Source organism: Xiphias gladius, chromosome 8 (assembly GCF_016859285.1).
Source record: "Xiphias gladius isolate SHS-SW01 ecotype Sanya breed wild chromosome 8, ASM1685928v1, whole genome shotgun sequence".
Taxonomy (NCBI): Eukaryota; Metazoa; Chordata; class Actinopteri; order Istiophoriformes; family Xiphiidae; genus Xiphias; species Xiphias gladius.
Window position 1 is genome coordinate 26,469,817 of NC_053407.1, and position 22,191 is coordinate 26,492,007.

Here is a 22,191-nt window from a genome sequence, read left to right on the forward strand (position 1 = left end):
ACCTTGATGTAACATGTTTTGTTGTCCAAATGAATTTGGAGCTTAGCGTTAGTTCAGACAGTAGCAGTAGCTGCTTCATTCATGCTTCATCAGCTGCTTGGCTACCAGCTGACTAGTAATGTACAGTCATATATATGCTGGTGTACAACACTTTTTTACTTTTACTCTGCTGATACTTTAATTTATTGCCACTTGCTGCTGCAGCTCTCTCCACCACCCCAACCCCCATCTTATGTGCTATTTATGGTGTTGGTGATTTAACTAAGATCTATGGCCTAATTATGGGGGAATTCACTCTCCGTGCAAAATGCTTGTTGCTGCTCTGATTCTTTGACATCTTCTTTAAAAAGCGGAGCAAAACAGCAAAATCTGCTAATCTAATTATTTGCTGTAAATGGTCAATTCCTTGACTTGTCTCTGACTCTTTGTGTTGCCTCATACAACACAAACTCTAAATTTTAATGAAAATATACACCCACCAAGCACTATATTAGTACTAATACTGGGTATGGCCTCCCTTTGCTCTCAAAGCAGCCTCAATTCTCCATGGCATCGATTCCACAAAATGTTGGAAACACTCCTTTGAGATTCTGGTCTATGTTGACATGGATCACATCACATAATTTTGGCAGATTTGTCAACTGCACATTCATGCTGCCAATATCCTGTTCTACCACATCCCAAAGTTGTCCTGATGGATTCAGATCTGGCTACTGGGGAGGGCACCTGAAGTAAACTGAACTCACTGTCATGTTAATGAAACCAGTTTGAGACCACTTTTGCTTCGTGACTTGGTACATTATTATGCTGGAAGTAGCCATTAGAAGATGGTAAACTGTGGCCACAAAGGGATGCACATGGTCAGCAACAATATTCAAATAGGTTGTGGCATTCAAATGATGAGTGATTGGTACTGAAGGGGCCCAAAGTGTACCAAAAAAACATTCCCCACACTATTACACCACAACCACCAGCCTGGGCTGTCAATACAAATCAGGTTGGGTCCATGGATTCATACTGTTGACACAAAATTCTGACCCGACCATCTGCGTGCCTCAGCAGGATCCAGATTGATCAGACCAGGCTACTGCAGCCTCAGATTTCTGTTTTTGGCTGAGAGGAATGGAACCCGACATGGTCTTCTGCTGTTGTAGCTCATCCGCCTCAAGGTGTGATGTGTTGTATGTTCTGAAATGCGCTTCTGCACACCGCTGTTGTAAAGAGTGGTTATCTGAGTTACCACAGCCTTTCTGTCAGCTCCAACTAGTATGACCAACGAAGTGTTTCCATTCGCAAAACTGGAGCTGACTTTTTTTTTTGTTTCGTTTTTAAGATAATTTTGAGTAAATCTGTGGTGGAGACTGTGGTGTGTGAAAAATCCCAAGACATCAGCAGTTTCAGAAATGCTCAAACCAGCCCGTCCGGCACCAACAATCATGCCACAGTCAAAGTCACTGAGATCACATTTATTCTGATGTTTGATGTGAACAATAACAGAAGCTACTGACCTGTGTCTACATGATTTTATGCATTGCACTGCTGCCACATAATCAGTAGGAGCTGATTGCTTGGCCTGCGCTGGTCAAGCGTCGGCATGTTAATTACCCGTTATTCCCGGGCGGGGAAAAAAAAAAAGATACATGTGTAATCTTTTAGTCTCTGGGTTTCTAAATCCCTACACACAGTTTATAAGACATGCTGCTGGATTCATAGTCACTGCCCTCAGATTTGTAAACTGTGCCCTCTCAGCCATGCACCCAAACAAACTTGGTTTGTGAGGGAAAAGCATAACAAATACAACATTTAATAATGAAAGCTGTGAAACATCCAATGCAAAACATCTACCCCGAAATCCTGCGCTTTTGGTTTGTATGCGAAAAGCACTTTCAGACTAAAGCACAATTGGAACGAATAAGTAGGTGAAAAAGGTCTTCCTAATAAAAGTGATCAGTGAGTGTAAAGTGCAAATTATGTTTACAAATGATATAACAAAACAAAATTCAATGAGGGGGAGAATATGATGGGGCCTCAAAATGAGCTCTGGGGGATGCCAGAGGTGTTTGTTGTCTGCGTTTGGTAGCTGAAGAATCTCATGTTTTAACAGAGGGTTCTTTTAGAGTGATCAGTCTGGGAAAACTCTGTGCTGGCCCATATAAATCCAGTGCTTAAGGCAGTAAATTAAAATTGTATGATCAACTGTGTCAAAAGCTCCACTTAGGTCTACAAGGATTAACACAAGGCAACCTCCTGCATATGCTGTCATTTGTTACTTTCATAAGGGCTTTTTTTCTGAACTGCATTGCACCCTAAAACAGTAGTCAAACTTATTCAAAAAAAATTTGAAAAAATAAATAAAAACTGTGATTTACAAAAATGTAAAAGAAAAATTGACAGAGGCAGGAATACAGGGTCTTGATCACTTAAAATTAACCGACTGTTGCAGGTTTTGACATTGTTGGTTTGCTGATTCCATCAACATAATACCGTGAGGACACGCTTGTCTTTTCAATGGATACCGAAGTGAAATGAGCAGTTACGAAAATGGATCATAATCATTACAAAATGCCATGTGTATGATTCTGGCCCTGTTTTGGTACAAAGCATCGTATTAAGGGGATGAGTTCAAATGGAAATGCTGGTGAAAAAGTGGCACGGAAACTTGTCTTTTATTTAAAAGGGGAGAAGACTTACATCTTCCTCTGCACAAAACTATGAATATTTCAGTCTTAATTTTGCTCCACACAGAGCAGCATTCTCACCCATGCCTGCACAAAAAAAATACAAATACACAAAAACAAATACATACACACATAGGTCAATTGTTAACTCACAGGTCAAAGCGCAAATTCTGCCTCTCCTCGAAGAAATAGTCCAGGATGAATTTGCGAACAAAGTCAGGGTTGAGGGTGTTGTCTATGACTTCTGTCCTTCCAAACTAGAAAAGAAGTGGGAAAGGGATACTTGCTTAATGGCCGCTATCAATAGTCATTTAACTAAATAAAGTCTTAGTGACCAGATATCACTGTACAATGTAGTACAATCTAGGCAACAGTCCTGTGATAAGTACTGGCTTTCTAAAACCAGGCATTTTTCTCCATTGTTCATTCTCTACTCTGTAATGTGAAGACAATTTCATTGGTTGATAACTGATAAGAAGTCCACCTCATGGATATCGTGTCCTGTGGTCTTTTTATTGTTTGAGGTATGTTTGTTTGCCTTAAAAAGGAAAAATGTTTATTTGGATGCCATGTATGATGAAGACCCAACTCTTTACAATAAAAATACTTGAAGTCTGATGAGCTGAGTCCTTTATGTTCTAAAATGGCCACTGTACAGAGGATAAACTCTTATGATCTAAGTAACAAAAGGGTCTTTCCTCTGGCCAAACACACCACTGTTTTCCCCACAAGAATAGCAAACTTTTCTCACCTTTTTTCATCCATTCAGCAATTTTGTTTCTAGAAATGAACATTACAGCTTCTCAGGGCTAATATGTTTTGCATCTGTCATGTGATTATTTGATGCGACAGTTGGAATTAGCCTAATCTGAGCAATTGATACTGGCTTAGTATATCAGTAAATTATTGAAGCTTGTAGTAGTTCAAATTAGAGGTCTTCATGGGTCCCAGACGAGGACCTTGGATTGGATCCAAAACGAACCCATAAAAAAACCTCGCCAATCTCACCGTGTTTAAGTTTTTTTTCCAAAAAACAAGACCTGGGGCCTGTTAGACAAAATTTACAACATGTAAGCTGCTATTAGCAATGTGAGATGTGAGTTTCATCTCTTGTAAAAACAATGTTTATGACATACGCACGACCATGCCAGAGTCAAATTAATCTACGCTTATAAATTTCGTTGGTGAAACAGGCTCCTGATCTGAAAGAGACCTGTCAAAAGACCTAAAACTAATTTTATTCCTCCAATATGACTTGCAGAAATGCTGCATTGCTGCCATTTAAGCTCCTTGGAAGCATTCACTGGTTAAAAATGATTCCCCCACTACCCCACCCCGGTACTCACCTCTTTCCATTCCCTGTTAGCTATTCCTTGAGTGTACAGCACACAAACTGTTGAATTAGAAACAGGGGAGGGGAGAGAAACAAGAGAAGGTTAGACTGACTGAAGAGTATTTAACAGTGAACATACAACCCGAAGAAGTCACCTGAGAGTGTGTTCTTCCCCCAGACCCCAACATGAGAAGAAAACTCCCTAATTAAATGTCACTAGAACTTTGCCTTGCAGCATGATGATATTTCAGAGAAGGGGAGAGGAAGGAGGGACAGGGAGGATGGGTATGGGGTTAGTGAGTGAGTGTGTGGGTGGGTGGAGGAAAGTCCTGCTTATTGACATTCGAGCGTATCCGTCCGAGGGAGTCTTGGAGTGTTTTTTTCGAGAACAGGCCACTTGGGACAACAGAGCGAGGCAATCAGCTGGCACTAAAATGACATTTCATTTGCATTCTAGGGGCCATCACTTTATTCACACAACCCTGTCACATGGCAGCGACTCACAACTCTGAAAACCCCTGGGACTAGACCATGTAAATCTACGCATTATTATGACTGAAGTGTAGTCAAAACATTTTTAAATTGCAGGAGAACACATTTTTAAATATTTTTTATGATTATCTAACAAAATATGTCATTATGTTTTCTTGTGCGTCTTGTGTGTCTTATCTCTCTTATTTCTTCTGCCGACTGACTTCTCTCGCGCAAAGGAGATCTTGATCTCAATGACATTACCTTATTAAATAAAGTTTATACTTTATATGTCTCTTTGGTAAACTGGGTGTTGCCGTAATACCCAAGAGCCGCTTGCACCAGTAGTTTTTAAATTCAAACTTAGGTAAAGTTAGTTAGTAAAGCAAGTTTTTACAAAGTAGAGATTTACATATCATTAAGTTAAAAGTTGCTTACAACTACAATATCATGTGTTATGAATCATTTATTAAATTTTTATATACTGCTTATAAATGCTAAATAGGGGGACTTGAGGCAAAGTGTTGAGTGGTATCGATATTCTCCTTTTATCAAGAAAGTAAATAAGTGAAATAACCAAATGTCAACTATTCCTTTAACTTTAAGGAACTGAAGCACTGAACCTTTTTTTGCACGGTTGGTGATGCGCAAGGCCTGGGTCCCACCACCCAGCTCAAGTAAACAACGTCACGGAATATGAACTGGACTCACTGGGGTTCGGGTAAATCGCATCGTTTCTTTGGCATCTGCAACAGATGTGTGTTGTGGCTTAGAAGTCGCAGCTATAAGGCTCTGTGTTAATTAATTCCCTAGATTTATGGAACAAATCGTATCTACAGTACTGTCTGTGTTGTAACAGCGGTACTGCAAGACATTCAAGCATATTCGTCTAAAAGGGCATTAGAGGGTATTTTAATGTCGGGACAGTGGTAACAAAATGATGAGGCAATCAACTGGCACCTAAATGACATTTGAATTCTAGCAGCATTTACTGTCTTCAAACACATCTGTCAAATGGCAGGAATTTATAAGTCCCCTGTTCAATTTTCACTTTACAGGGAATTCTGTGTGTCAGTTGTGAAGAAAAATACTATACACTAGAGGGTATACGTAACGCATGATAGTTCATTGCGCTTGGTTAGTTGGCCATTGCTTGTTCGCTACTGTTGTAGTGAGCGGCGAATGATTTCGGGCTCAATCCTTGATGTAAATTTAATTAAAATTGTCTACATGACTGGTGTCAAGCAGAAAATGGAGCGGTGAAGCTATACCCCGTCTAATGAAAGCTATTTTTTGAAGGATTACATGCTCTTTTACGGGGATTGAAGGCACATAAGACTATTTCAGAACCTTCTCAAAGTTGTACTGTCAAGCAAGGCATCCATTGAAAAGCAACAAGATGCTAATGAAACTTATATAAATTCAGCCATCATGTCCAATTTATCGTTGCACTACCTTTAAATTGCAGACCGTAAAGTTGAATATCTTGTTCATAATTAGCAGAATGTTACTTTGCTGTTTCTCTCTTGATGCTGTTCAAACCTGCCGTTTGTATAGAAAATTAAAAAGATGAACTTGGACAAGCTTTACGGATGAAGACATGACATTACCTTTTATCTATAGGACAGAGGCTCAGTGAAGCCAAAAGGTGAAACTCTTTAAATATAGCATTAAAAAAAATCTAAGATAAAAAAAGGTTCTGTTATCTGACACCCATAGAAAAAACACATAGGCAATAAGATACAGAAGACACACTCTCTTAAGAGCTACATAAAAAACTCGAGTTGATCTTGTGACTTCTGATTATGAAGGTAATTCATAATATATTAGGTAATATATTAGCTAACACCAACTGATGAAAATACTTTCAATGCTTTTATTTAATCATGGACTCATTACAAGGTAGTGATTGTGAGTGAAAATCATCCTTGGTTTAAAATCACTGGGCCTATCTTAAGAATTTTTTTCTCCCCCTAAACTGACGTTTAATCCTTTAGAATGAAGCTCATGTTGAGCGCAGATCCACTATATTTTTACTAACATTTTGCAGAAAACTGAGGTTTTTTTCCCACATCACAACTGTGTGGAAAACGTCACACAAACGTCCTAATTAGCCTGCGTCTGGTATGGTGGCAGAAGCGCTCTAACCTGCCATGCTTTTGCAGGCTGTCAGTCTGGATGTTGTATATGTCTCATTGTGGACGGTGTGCAGTGGGCTGGGGTTCAGCTGGTTGAATATACAGTCATCCTTTGATCTTGCCATGAAGCATCGGATGACACATGGTCTCTGCATTGTTGTGCGGGGGAAAAAGCGATATAATCAATCACATGCCCGTAAATAGCGATGCATCAACTGCATCCATACCGACGCACTTTCAACGTCTCCTATTCATCAGGCTGATGATGAGGACAGGAGCTTGACAATAGCGCTGCCAACACCGTCTCTGTTTTGAATGTAGCAGATACTGACGCTGCATACTTTGATAATGTTCCTGTCTGCTTAATGCCCTTTTCCAATCTGCTGAAGCACACTGATCAAAGCACATCCACATTCGTGCACCACAGGCACAACGGCTAAAATGCACAGGCATATAAACGCACACAAACATGCACAAAAACGAAAACAGAAACACTGGATTGTTGTCCAGCTTTACAAGCTAATATGGTACGTGAACCTGCCTGAAGCCCTGGATGTGTACACTTTTTGCATGTGTGTGTGGCTCTGCTGAGGAAATCTAATGCTGTGTGACTGGGGCCAGTGCTGTCAGCAGAGCAGAGACATGGACACAGCACAAGTGCCTCCTTGCATAAACGTTGGGGCAGGCAGGGATGCTCATCCTCCTCTCCCACCGTCTGACACTTAAAAAGGTCCAATCCACGAATCGTGGGGTTCATCAATCATGGGTTGACGCAGACCGGCCAACGCTAAAAACACCACCGTGTACGCTGTACAGCACCCAGGCGGCTAAGTGCTAAACCAAACCCTGGCTAAACAGAGAGTAAAAATAAAAGATAAATATAGTTCAAATTCAACATTTCAGCATAACTCAGGGTATTTTCCTGCCATCATGTTTATTTTTAAAGGGCTTTTAAGCGACAGGACTGTCACAAGCTGTTACAGAAAACAAAGAGGGCACGACATGAAAACAGCAAGGAACTACCTTACAATCTTCAAGCTTGTCTGTACACGTGTGCTGAGTACGTGAGTATGGCATGATCTGCACTCAGCATTTAGTGAGGTTGGGTTTTATTTGAATTTTTCAAGGATAGGGCTGATAGGCATATCTCTGTCATTTTACAAATGTTTAAGTTCTCAAAAATCTATATGTTGTCTAAACACATGCAGCCATACAAGAACTCTGCCTGAAACAGTCTAAAGTTGGCCTTATTTAAATCAGAAACTACTGATCAAAGAACAATGCGAGGATCTGATGAGATGATATATATTCGTTTTTTGAGATGGTCACTGTGTCAGATTTGATTATTATCACATACATTCAGAAACCCTGCTGTGACTTGGCAATCATACTAATCACAGCTTGCCTTCTTTTACAACTTGCACGAGGTACTGTACATACGGTAAGGGACTGAGAAAGTATGATTGATGTGGTTGATTTGGTATGCTCGTCACCTGAGGGCGTTAGTCAGATTTTAATTGTTTAAATAAAACATACTTTCTCTTTCACTTCACTATGTTCACAACTGAAAAGGGCTCTGCAGTGTCCAGTGTCCAACGGAAATTTTTCCCCACTGGCCTACTTGGCTGTAAATCAGAGTTTTTCTGGCCCCTTGTATATTATCATTTTTGGGCTGCCGGGAGAGTGAAAAGTCTTTTTTTCCCATAATTTAATAATTGAATAACTTTAAGGGCCCTATATTGCAACACTTATGGTAAAAAGACAATTCAGTCATTCGTTTACATTAGTTAAATATTGACATAATGAAAGAGTACAGTATAGTACATTGTTGACATGCCATTATTATTATTATTGTTGATGTTGTTGTTGTTGTTATCCCCCCTGCCGGATGCAAATGTAATCTTGAATAGTGAACCAGTCCACAAATTGGCAAGGATAGGAACAAACGCGCCCTTCCAGGCACTCTAGAAGTAGCCAACATCACCATGATCCGATGCCAGTCACGCCCCATGGAAGTCACATCGCTTGTTTAGACTGCTGTCCGTGTTGTTTAAATAAAACTTAACTCTATGAAACATCATTACTTATTTTGTCGCTATTTGTGGGAGATTTGTGCATTAAATGACTGCCTGCTGTAAACCAACAGCACTCGACATTAGCTAGAGTAAAAGTTGACGGTAGCTAACGTTGGCACAAACAGATTGGAACCCATTGTCAGCAATTTATAAGTGGCCTGTATATTTTGCTGATCCAACATTAGTAGATGCGTTTTCTGGCTGAAAAAAAAATCTATATACTGTAAAAAACAGCTAAGCACCACACAGCAACAATGGCTACGGGCAGAAAGGACAAGTCTATGATCGGGTCCTTATTTTCAGATTTTTATATTAACATTAGTTAATATAACTAAACTGGCTACATAGCTAGCTAGCCAAAAGTACGTCTTAATAATGCTAACGTTAGACAGGCTATATGAGGCAAAACCCTCAATAACAGTTACGTGTTGGGGTCTAAACACTATAATTAGCAGATTTACATTAGTTTTGAACTTTAATTTACCTTCAACATACTGCATCGGTGATATAAAGGGATTCCATGTCCAATCCACTACTAAAGAAGAGTGACAGTCATTGGCCCGGACGCAACAGTGACAGACGGTCTGTCGAGAGGTGAATCAACTTGCCCCGCATAAACTTTTACTGGCCATGGGTCCATGGGGCCGTGGGGCCATGGGTCCATGGGGCCGTGGGGCCATGGTTTATTTCAGACCCTGCTCTGTGATCCTACTGATCAATCAGTGTTGCAAACACTCCCTACAAGTTGCTAAACATGGTGAGAAAAGGTTTAAAAAAAAAAAATTAAAAAAAATTCAGACACACTAGTTTTCTTGTCAGTACATCGTGAGGTTTCACAGGTTCGGCCTGGGTTGTCTTCCACCATGACACAATACTCTGGATAAAAGAAGCAACTGTTGCATCCTACACTCATTTTTGTACCTGACGCTCCACATCTGTCTTTTATCTGGCTGATAATCTGAGTCTGATCCTTGCATATCTAAACAAAATTATGAATCTGTTCAGACCATGCCAGTTTTTGGTAAGTTTGATACCTAACCCTAGTGTTTACATGTTAGCTAAACACAAAATCGCTCTCTGAAATGAGAACGTAGTTTGCATGTTTACAAGGGAAAAAAAACCTTCAATTCAACACTTTACATTTCGCCATCAAGGCAAATTACCGTTAGATTGCAGACTGGGCCTTTAAAAACCACTGGACCAGTTGCCAAATTGAACCCCTGCTGTCAAGGGAGTGAGGAGTGTGTATGTGTGAATGTGTGTTTTTGTGTGTCCTTTAATCTGTAGGAGGGAAGTGGCTGGTTTGTGTGTGAGGATGATCTGGCTCCCCTCACTCACGTTGGGAGCGGAGAACAGTGACGAATACGACCCCTGACATATGCAAATGTCTACTGATTCACACTAGGGAGGCAGAGCATGTGAGAGGTTGTGTGTGTGTGTGTGTGTGTGTATGTCCATGTGTTTGTACAGTTAAAATCTGCTTGCATGTGGTGGGTGTTTGTGTGTGGATATTTCTGTTTTTCTGCAGAAATTAAGGTCCACACGTACATGTGCATATGAATGTGTGCACGTGGATGTGTGTTTGGCCTGCTGGGAGCCGGTGTATGTGTTCTTATTTGTGTGTGTGTGTGTGTGTGTGTGTGTGTAGAGAGAGAGATGGGAGGCGAGCTTACTTGGATCAGACTTGGAGAACGTGTCTCTGTCCAGGAGATTTCTGAAAAACAAAAAAAACAAAGAGACACATTGACATAAAAATTGACTTTACAACTCTTCCAATTCAACTAAGAAAGTGAGAACTGGAAACTTATTATTACATCATTAAACCTCACCTAATTAGCTCTCTCATTGACCCCGACAACATGTTTACATAATCCTCCGCTGACTTGATTAACAAATGCCATTTCTTTCAGACATTGAGGCAGCAACATTAAAGAGACTACAAAACTGAGCTTGAAGTGGGGCCCATTTATATTTCAAACACATAGAAAAAACAGCAGAAGACGGGACCTATTTTTCACTTTTTTGCACTCCCTGGGTTCCAGCAACAACAGTGGAAGCTGCCATCAAATTTACATGACACGCCGGTCTTTGCTCTTTGCATAGGTGGGATAAATGCACCGAATAGTCCCACTACAGACCAGATGCTCGGCGCCACTGAGGTATTCCACGGTTAAACAGCTCTGAAGGAATTAAATATGCACACATAGACGACAAGTCACAGCTGCCTGAGATGTGAGATGAAAGAAACTTAACAGAGGCTCAGGCTCAGGAAAGGGAGACCCGGCCTGTTACATCAGCAGTGGAGGACCATTGTGGTTCGAACTCTGTCATTTACTTACAGTGTCCAGGTCTCAGGGGGGCGATAGCCAGGAGGACGGGACCAGCCCGACAACACCCAATGGGGCAGAAGTGAACCTTCACTCATTCACTCAGGTTGTACTCCTGCCAAATCCTACATTAAAACCCCATAAAGCTTTCATAGAGCCAACACAGAAAGACCAAATAATACGAGTGGCTTGGCCATCAGCAGCAAGTCCAGCAGAACACATTATCCCAAAATCTAGTGGTGTCGAACTACTGTACTACTTTTTACAGCACAACAAAAGGAAATACAGACACAAAATCTAAAACTATACTCTATCAAATGACATTTAATAATCATAAATCATAAGACTGGTCCCAAGTTGAAATCCATTGTAACACCACCACAACCTACAGCTTCAACACCATATAAAGTCTCTGAAACAGTGTCTACAAGAAGTGAGCAGGGCTGTTATGGTTTTTACGTATGTATCTATGTACTGTGTCAAGATTTTACAGCTGTGCCATCTGTTTCCATCCCAGTATGTTTGCATCTACATCTTCTCAGCCTGTACGTAAAAGAGTACTACACCAATTTAAGGAATATTCCTACAGTCAGGGGACTTGTAAAAGGCAATTAAAAAATTAATTTTCCAAACTGTTGTGGTTGAACAAGAGGTCTCTTCCCCTTTTAGTAAATGCATGACTCTCTCTCTAAAAACCTCAGCTTCTACCCATGAAACAAAGGGATAGCAGCGTTTCCTTTGACCCTCTCCCCACACTCATGCTCACTTCTTAAGCTCTCCTGCCTAGCAGAGGCATGCTAAATAACAACACACTAATGTCACAAGAAATCATGTACAAAGTCATGTTCATGAGGGAACCATTTATTGGGGGACACTTTCAGCTCTTCCTGCAAATATCAGTGTAATGAAATATGCAAAAAAACAAACAAACAAAAACTAAACCTTGACGAAACTTCTTCTGCATTCTGCGCTTATGTAAATGAAAGTCTTGAAGGACAGTTGTTTTGGAACGGCCACCAACCAGGACTGAAGATAAGTTGTCCTGTAGAGTGTCTAAAGTTTGCAGCGAGAACAAAAAGCTAAACAACGAATCTGACATATTTGTCTTTTCTTTCCAAAACAACCCATGTGAATATTCTACATTTACATTTACTCATTTGGCAGATACTTTAATCCAAACTACTTACAATTCAGGGACAACACTAAAGCTTCAGTACAGTAGGAGACCTTGAAGTTAGTGCTAGGTCCTAGAACTATTCAAAAGACAGAGTGCAAGGAGATCAGGTAAAAAGGTGCATCAAAAAAGGGCACAGTTAAGAGCGCAGTAAGTGCTAGATGCCGCCAAAATCACCAGCCATTTTTGATCTTGCGCCCCTATTGACAGGATGAATTAATGCAACACTATAACAATACCACATTCTGTCTTTTTTTCCTGACAGACAATAGTCAGAACAGCACGGCCACACGTCGTCCTAGTCAAGTAAATGTGCAACGACACCGTAGGTCATTTGAAGAAATGACCAGTTGTGTTTTTATCTTGAAGACAGTCTCACATTTGTCTGTTTGAAAGTATGTCCACTAAAAGTGCTTGTTTTTGCCACTGACAGGGCTCAGATTGTTATTATAACTGTCTGACAACATTATGGAAAGGATCCCTACAGAGATAGAACTTTTTGTTAAAGAATAAGATCCAGTTTATTTAACCAGAATGTCTGTTCAAAGCGACCAGACTCCACTGATAAAAACAGTAATTTTGCCTTGCAGAACACGGGAGTTGCACTTTTAGAGGACATATCTTGACGCGGACAAATGCCCAGCTGAATTACATTGCAGCTGTTTTGTGGTTGCCGGTTGTACCCTCCTCGCTCAATATTGGACCGATTGCAAACATTTTTGTAAATGGTCACAAATTACCTATTAAAATAGAGACTCTCTGTTGAGTATTACTTTAAGCTGTAATAATCACAACAGCATGACTATGTCCATATTGTGCACTGCTGACAGAAAAAGAAAGAGACACAGGGGGAGAGTGGGGAGAGATGCTCCTGCTATCATGCTAGCTGCGGGGCCAGCGCTCTGTCGCCCGTCCTGTTCTGTATGACAAGCAGCGAGTGTCAAGAAGCCGTTGATGGCTAGTGATGTATCTAGATCAGGCACTCGTATTGTGCTGATCCCAGTGTGGCCCAGATGGTTTACACAACGCTCTGCTGCCTCGTTGTCAGGGCACGCGCCCACAAGCCCTTCCCCAACTCTGAATCCTTAAATAAATAAATAATAAGTGATGAAATCGGTCCTTGTCATATCGGGGTTTTGTTTTATGACTGGCGGAAGGTCTGAGAGATTGTGTAGGAGTGAGAAGTGGGCGACGTCACCTGCCAAATGGGATAAATGTCCAATAAAAAGTAATACTGTACCCTATTGGCTCCCAGAAGAGTATGAGTGGAGGCAGGGAACAAGATGCAGTGGAGGAAAGAAGAAGAAAAACGGAGTCTGAGAAGTATATGAAAGCAACCAACTGTATTGGAGTATGTATTTGCAGGCAGAAGTGCACAGACTTCTATGGATATGGTAACCTCCCCCTGATTCATGTGCACCCGAGGGCTTCCACCTGGCCCTGATAGAGACAGGCAACTCCTTAAAAAGCCCTTTCCACCGCGGGCATCCCGGGAAACGTCTGGGCAGTCTGAGCAGAATGCCTCGTCGTTCATCAAACATTTATGAGGGCGGTCCCTCCTCGACATTAGAATTACATTTGAAATCCCACCAGTTACGTCACAGCAGGAGCTTTAAATATCTGTACGTGAGGGAAGGGATGCAGGAGATGGGAGGGAATCCATCTGCAAGAGCAACTGAGATGAATAAAATCGTTAGCTATAATGCAAAGTAGAGCAACAAACAGTTACCGATGAACTGGACTACTTTCACAGTTAACTGTTTAGTCTATAAACTTGTCCATAAATGATTAGAGGTAACACAATAAAAGTCACAACTTCACAGCAAATCTTAATATGGAACCAGCAAATGTTTAGAATATTTGTGTGAGGAATGTCAGAAACAATTAGCAAGTTGCTAATTCAAGTTTTTCTTTATTGACTGGCAAATTCTTTCATTACGAATGCACAATCACTGGTAAGGTCCTTTCAATGCCCAGAAACCCGACGCAAGCTGGATGGAGTTAAACTCGGATTTGTGTAATTTCACCAAACTAATAACAATGATAATGGTGGAACCCGTCGCGCCATAACAGACGAAACACGGCCAACAAGAGGTCGAGGGAGCTGTTAGTCAAGCAGAGTCTGTGGATGGCGGATACCCCACAGAAACGTAAAATCCTCCATCAACAATGTAACTGTCCTCCAATATTTAATACTAACTGTTATCGGAGGGTAGTATAGAATGAATACTGCTCGAATGAAAACTCATTTTAACTGTATATCAAACAGCCATCAACGCTTTCTTCAACAATTTCCCACCATTCAGCCTCCTCCACCTTCACACATGTTGTGAGATGGATGTGAGTGCACACATTTTTTTGCCTGGGCGGCCCCAGTGGGATTGGAAGCTTTAATCCTGGCAGTGTTAGTGCCAGCTCATCGAACTCCACGGAAGCACAATTAGCAAGAAAACGTTCTCAGCGAGAATACCTCACCACCTTCTTGTTTCTTGAAGTCAGAAAAGCTCCAGATTGAAGCGTGGGTGGTCACTCACATTGCGTAATCTCATGTAAATCCACAAGGGTGACATTAGCACTGCCAAAATTGGCCAAAAAAAATGACGTCCGACTATTCCTTCTTAAAAAAAAAAACAAAAAAAAAAAAACCCAACACGAACAACCAGCATTCGAACCATTCGAATAACTGTTTTTGTGCATAATGTCCATAAGACAGCAAACCAATACCACGAGACACATAACTACTTGGATGCATATTTTCAAGACTTGCCCTCAAGTTGCTAGTGCTGGAATGGTAGGATAACTATAGTTTACATACAACTTTACCTCGAGGTTTCCAAAGGGGGCTTTTTAGATGCTCCGAGTGCAAATCACTCTCTCCGATGCAAGATGGGATGTGAATACTCTGCCGTCATTAGCACACGGTTGTGCAGTTATTTGCTTTTTTCAGCTGGACCTATATATTATTTTCAATCAGTTAAAGTGACATTGTGTGACTCTCCTGTCCGTCATGCAGTGGATTCAGTACAGTGGCCCAGGCCACGTGAGAACTCTCGAGATAGACAGCCACGTTTTTCACAATCAAAGATTTTCACAATCGAGTATCTGGTTTTTTTAAATTTATTTATTTATTTTTTATTTTTATTTTTTTTATATACAATTCAATCATTTAATCAAATTATGAATAATTATTGACAGCCCTAGTTGACATTTAGCCCTCCAAGCCATTGTGCAGGTTTGCTTACTGTTCGTGCAGTAGCAGTTTTCTGTGGAGCTATAAACTAGCTAATCAAGAGGCCCACGCTGTGTTCGAAGGCAACAGTAATGAACAGCACAAGCTTGTCCTGCTAGGAGGATAACACCAGATCAATAAGGTCAATTGAGTCTGGAAAAAACTCTGAGCTGTTCTGATCAATCCACCTTTGAAGCACCTGAGACCTCTTAACTCCCAACGATTTTCTCATTCGATTTTCCGTGTGTGTTTATATGTGTGTTCAGGGGAAAGTGATACGCATCCAATAATGAACTAAAGGAATCCTACTTTACTGAGAGAAAGTCCCAACATCAGCAGTCCGTGTACATTTTGCAACAGAAAAATGGCTGATGAAGTAACTTTAGAACAACTTTCTAAAGCATGACTGCGGAAGCAAAGTTGTTATTGTACAACATTTAAGTGACTTTGCAAAACAGTACTGCTTCAACCACTCCTATCTTCATCTAGATGGTGAACATCAGCCCACTGCTGCACCAATAAAAAAACTGGGAATGTTTAGGGTTTCATTGTGAATCCAACTTTGTGGCTCCATGGTACCATTTACATATCTTGTTCGGTCCCGACAATAACGTTTTCTGGATAGTCATCTGAAACATCACGAAACATGCTTGTGCTCATCTAAACACTGCATGATTTTTTTGTAACAGGAGTACCTTAAACTACATCTCTCCAACACTGTTAAAGTAATAACTACTGCAACTATGCTTACTTCAGGTAAGAGCAAAAATAATGTTCTCCAACGGATTTATAGTCAACTGAAGGGGTTAATGGGAGAACCAAGAGTTGGATTTCAACCGTTGATATCACCTCCGCAATGTTAGATGCATATGTTGTATATGATACGGCCGTATTATTCGTTATATATAAATATATTATCATATAATCAATTGTTTTTTAAACTGCAGTTATCCAAGTTGCCTAAAAGATTATATTACTGTGTCTTGTTGCTGAATAAGAGACTACCACCGTGCAATCGCTTTGATTACATTCATCATTCATACAGAACAGGGATCGCAAAACATCGCCAAAATCTATGAAAGTTACTATGGTCCTGTTACAGAGACAATTAAAGCAGATCTTGACAGATGGACTGTATTGACACTTGAGATACCAAACCGAACTGAAAAGATAAAAAAAAAAAATGTTCCTCCCCGGTTTCTGTACTTATATAGTGAATCTAATTTGATCAGTATATTTTTGTATCACGTTTTGAGGTCATCATCACTTTATACTGGAAAATATTCAAAACCGAGATGCTATTTATGTGCATAATTTTAAGAAGATGTGGTTGGAAACTTCGGTGGCTTTGAGCAAAAAAAGGGATCATACAATATTCTTAAATAATGTCTCTGCCAAACACTCTGCAGCGTTGCTGAGGCTGAAACTGGTCATGCACTACTAGAAGCTACAATTTGTGGACTGCACACTAGACTAGGCCTGAGGTAAAAATTATGTCAACTGACTAAGTAATGTGACCATTAATATATTTTTTTCCGAAAAACATGAGGTGCACTGGCACTGACTCGGTCACATTGGTGCAACCAGATAAATCTGATCATTTCTCAACATCTATGAACAGAGGGCAACTCCAGTGACTATAAATGCACTCTTTTTAACCACACTCCCTCTTACATATAACAAAACATACTGTATATTAACTGAAAAGCTTTATGGACTTTGACTCTAAATACTGTATTTTATAATGAACTGTATTTACTGCTTGCTCTGAGGTCTAAAAGTCATGAATTATTTTGATTTTCCAACACAGAATCTGCATTAAAAAAATAAAAATAAATAAATAAAATCACATATTGTCCCGGAAGGCATGAAAACACTGGCAACTAATCAACATGATATCTTCAAATCTGTCGGCATCAATCAAAGAGATGGAGGAAAGTGGCTATGCAAGAGATGAAAGCAGAAAGACAGAGGGGGCAGGAGGTGAGGTGGTTAGTAATGTGATGGACCCATGTCAGCTCTCTGAGGTAACAAGGTGAAGCTACGGTGGCTGTTTGGTGCGTTAATTAGGCTAAATGATTCCTTCAAAAACTCATTAATGCAGCCACTCAGCATGACCCCCACTGGGTCTCCTCTGGTTTGGACCTGCCACCTGAGACCAACTTGATCTGTTGGTTTAATGCTCTGTTTCACCTAAATGGTGCCAAATTTGTTAGACCTTGAACCAATACGCTTTACAACACACGTTTTTTGCAAAGCTGGAAAAGTGAAGCAACACTGAGAGTGGAGGGCAAAAAGCAAAAGTCTGTCTAGTTAAGTTTCAATCCACTTAGTTTCATTAAAGTTGATGGAGCTTGATGATGTACTTGTTTAGTTTTAGTTATTAGCAAACAAATCTACCTGATAATTAACAGTGTTTTCAATATTCTGCCACGCTCATGTATGCGAGTGTGAGAGACAACAAATTAGAAAAACATTTCAATATGATTTCGTCCAGTACAACACCACCTTTAATTATGACCTCAATAATAAACATAGCTGTTTTGAGGTAACACAGATTGTGCAGGTTTACCTAATAAATTGGCCTTTGAGTGTATATAAAATAAATACACTACGTGCATTCAACCATCATAAGAACAAGAGCTAAATGTCAGTGTAACTTGTAAGTGTGCATACCCTAAAAAAATAAATAAATAAAAAAAAATAAAAAAAATAAATAACAGAGGGTGTTCAGGCAGAGCAGGCAGGTTGCTTTGGAGCCAGGAAATTACCAAACAGGTGCAAAAAAGACAAATAACAACAAAATAAAGACTACGTCCTAAGTAAAAGGTGTTTGTGTTTGTGCTTCCCCTGGCATTGCGCCGCCAGTAAAATAGTGGCCATGTTTTTTTTTCTTCTGGTCAGAAATGTAATCTATTGGTGTTAATATGTGAGCAGCCATACATGGTAATTAATTAAAGAAGAGCTTACAGTACACTGTTGGCAGAATGCAGCACTAGTTGGAGTCAACCTGCTATCAGACAGACAGAACTCTGCAACCACAACCCTTGGCCAGCTACAATTTAGTGCTTTTTAGATGCATTGTGATCCTGTGAGGAATAGGCAGTAAAGAAAATGGATGGATACATTTTAGAGTAAAAAACAAACAAACCAGATTCCCCAGCCTTACCATCCCATCAAACACTTCAAGAAACACAGCAGTTTTTTGGTTCTATGGCAAGTTTGCCATCAAGTAACTTTCATGCATAACATGGCAATACATTAAAACACCTGCTAACCCTGCCAACCCCGTAGCAGCCAAGGGAACAAATCAGGTGTTTTGTGGATTTAATTTTCTGGGGAGGCACAGTAGCACTTGGAAAAGCTACCATAGCATACGAAGTGAAGCTGCATGTTCCCAAGAGAGTGTCAACGGCAGTTTTGATGGTGTCTCCCTGACATGATTCAAATTATTTATGGTTGAAACATAATGTTGGCGTGGGCGCTGGTTGAAAGGGAGGCGTGTCAGACCAGACTGAACAAAATCTAGAGTTTAAAGCCATGGTGTGTACATTTTTAAATTTGTTTCTAGCATCTTTTAAATTTTTCTGCTGAGAAAAGATTTTTTTCCGTAGAAAAATTAGACAATCCAGGTGGAAACTGGTGCAGTATATGTACTATCTATTCTTCTCAGTCTCCCCAGGTTGGATCAGTTTGAGTTGTTGCAGGGTGCATTCTTGTCAGCCATAGTGTCTTTTCTGACATTACCACTAGAAGTTGCTAAAGTCAGAAACTGGTAAATCCTTCACGTAAGTCATTTCATTTGCGTGACAGTTTCGCAAGGGTTGTATCAAATTTCTGAATCTTCAAAATGAACCAACTGTGGCAACCAAAATCAGTGGTGAACATATAAATTTCTGAACTTGGTTTTTGATGTTGGGATTCTTCATAACAACAGAGGGTAGTGGGGTTTCAACAAAAAAGAAATAAAATAATTACATTAAAAATGTATATCTAATATCTGACTTTCTGACTGCTTGTCAATTATGTCAAACTAATGTTGACAGAATTCGTCTAATCAATATATTAACTGTTTTGATAACTGATTAATCATTTAAGTTATATATAAAGCAAAAATGACAGTCACATTCTCAAATATGAGGATTTTGCCGTTTTACTCAGTTTTTTCTCAGTTTTACATCATTGTAAATTTAGTACTTTTGAATTTTGCACTGTAGGTCAAACAAAACAAGCGATTTCCAATGCTCATCTTGAGCTCTGGGAAACTGTGATTGGATCTTTTCCCTATTTTTTTGCCCTTTAATAGAATAAATGATTAATCAGTTATATGAAATAATAATCAACAGATTCAGCAACAGTGAAAATCATTAGTTGCAACCCTACTTAAAATGTATGGCATTCAAACACTGGTACTGAAGAGATTTCCACTATGATCTCGTCAGGCTTAAATTTATGTTTCCAATAAAACCTGCGTATCATTGGAGTGATGTTGGCTGTTTGTGTACAGAACTGAAACATAAGAAACATGCACATAGGATTCCTTCTCTGCTCCAACATGTCTTTCTCTCTCTTTCTTCACCTTCCTCGTGGAAAGTGCATCATCGGCTGTGACACATCGACCGGCCTCTCAGCAGGTCAGCGTCCGGCTTCAATGCAGCCACATCACAACACGTCAATTCTTCGACGGGATACACTTCCCACCTTTTGTGCCCAAAGGTCATGGCTATCTCTCTGCTGTGGACCACTCAGATCAGAAGACAGCCATACTGACATGAACAGCGACATCTTTGGCATCTGCGGGGTTCATTTGATTCTGCAGCTTTAAAGGCCCGCTGCTTACTATCCGACTATGCGAAAAACTAAACTCCAGTAAGCCGTGTGTGTCAGCAAGGCCTTCGGATCAGGAGTGATAGGCATTAATCAGCCAAACGACTGCATGCTGTTGCAGCAGACTGAAGGATTTTCTTCTCACTGACACACAATATTGGACTTGAGTTAATCAATCTGTCACTTCTTCTGCTTGACTACACACGTGATGAGTCCGGAAATGGTTTGGACTTATTGAGTGAAGGAGAGCTTTCACTGAAAGATGGGATCTATCTAGACTGAATGCTTCAATAGCTTTGCCAACATGCAGAGAATCCAAAGTGGGAAAATCACACCACCCACCAGCTCAGGGGTGGTAAATTTTGTGTTTGTGAGGCTGTTGAAGGTGTCGACTCTGCCTCCAGCTCAGGTGTCTAAAAAAAAACCCACCTTTTTATGGTTATTTTCTACGTAAAATATATAATCAAACTAAATTGGTTAAGCAATGGATGTGTCTGTAGAATGGAGGAAACTATATCTGTCAACTGATTGTATGGACGAAGACATGAGATCACTGGTATTCAGGATAAGTGCATTCAGTGAAACTTTTACTTAGAACAAAACCACCACATGTGAAAATTGATCAAACGAATGTCAATTAGTCAATTTACCGATTATTCAACTTACAAAAACTTTATCTGAAACTATTTCTTAACTGGTTAATGGTTTCAGTCTTTTTTCAAGCAAAAATTGCAAACCAATATAAGTTCCACTCTCCCCAAATGAGAGGATTGGCTTCTTTTCTCAATTCTATATTATAGGAAATTAAACATTTGAGTTTTGGATTGCTGATTGGACAAAACAAGACATTTGAGGATGTCACCTTGGGCTCTAGGATATCACGGTGGGCATTTTTCAGTGCTCTCTCAATTGTTTTATAGGCCGAATGATTAAAAAATTAATCAAGAAAATAGTTGCTTAGTTGCATCCCTAATGCAGATAGTTAATTCCAAGCTGAAAGGCAGTGTTTCACTGCCCACTCTGCTTGAAATTTTCAAGACCGTTGCACCTCCAACCACAGCCGACAGTTATGCCTTGGAGTACTGTAGGGCTGTTACTTTTTCTTCAAAAATTCAAACTTTTGTTTGACTATGCGAAATAATGATTAATTCTCACAGTAATGTAACCTATTCGAGTTCAAAGTTTACCGTCCATTAGAGCAACAGACCGATTGAAGTAGTTTGACTTGTGGTCCATCAGAGGGCACTCTTTCAATTCACTATCAAGTTGACCTATTGCATGCCCCATCAATACCTATCAGGATACTAAGCTAGTCCCTAAGAACTAGCGAACAAGGCTCCGCTGATCGGATAATCACGGCATCAAAGCATCTGAGAAGTATTGCATGGAAGTGTTTTAAGTTCTACACCACAGATGGCAAAGTTGCCAACAAAGATGAGGCCAAAATATACAATTCCAAGTTGCATCACAATCTCAAGAAACACAGTGCAGTTGTAGAACACCACACAGGAAAATTGTGTACGAATGGACAACACTGGCCATACATGCTTGACAGTTCACTGTCTCTCACACTCATGTACGAATCACTTTGAACAAATTACGTGTTAGTTTGAATTCGGTCGAACTTGACTTTTTGAAAAGTGACAGCCCTGGTGTGCTGACACAGTCCCTGGAGTACACCTTTACATCAGTGCTGGAGTAGAGCAAAAACAACATTTTCAGCTTTCAGAGTACTCCAGTGGTTTAATATTGTACTTCCATGAAGTTTGGGGATTTGCGAAAGACAGGTTAAAAAAAAGAAGGAAGGGACAAAATAAAGCAGCAGAGACCAAGATATCCTGATTTGAGTCCTTAGTTATGGGCCATGCTCCAAAACCTCTGAATATTACATTTCCCATAACGCAAATAGTCTCTTTCATTTAGACCCTCACTGCCTGGT

The 22,191-nt window shown here is 40.1% G+C and overlaps 1 protein-coding gene across 6 annotated transcripts in view; it reads right to left on the minus strand.

The window, feature by feature from the left end:
• LOC120793473 (copine-8-like) overlaps nt 1-22,191 on the minus strand; it is an 80,312-nt gene that overhangs the window by 54,631 nt on the left and 3,490 nt on the right. For all 6 annotated transcript variants that reach the window (XM_040133582.1, XM_040133583.1, XM_040133580.1 and 3 more), the window contains 3 exons: nt 10,369-10,409; nt 4,025-4,071; nt 2,832-2,935 (listed from right to left, as the gene is read on the minus strand). In XM_040133582.1, coding sequence (XP_039989516.1) covers nt 2,832-2,935; nt 4,025-4,071; nt 10,369-10,409 — 192 coding nt within the window. The remainder of the gene's footprint in view (nt 1-2,831; nt 2,936-4,024; nt 4,072-10,368; nt 10,410-22,191) is intronic.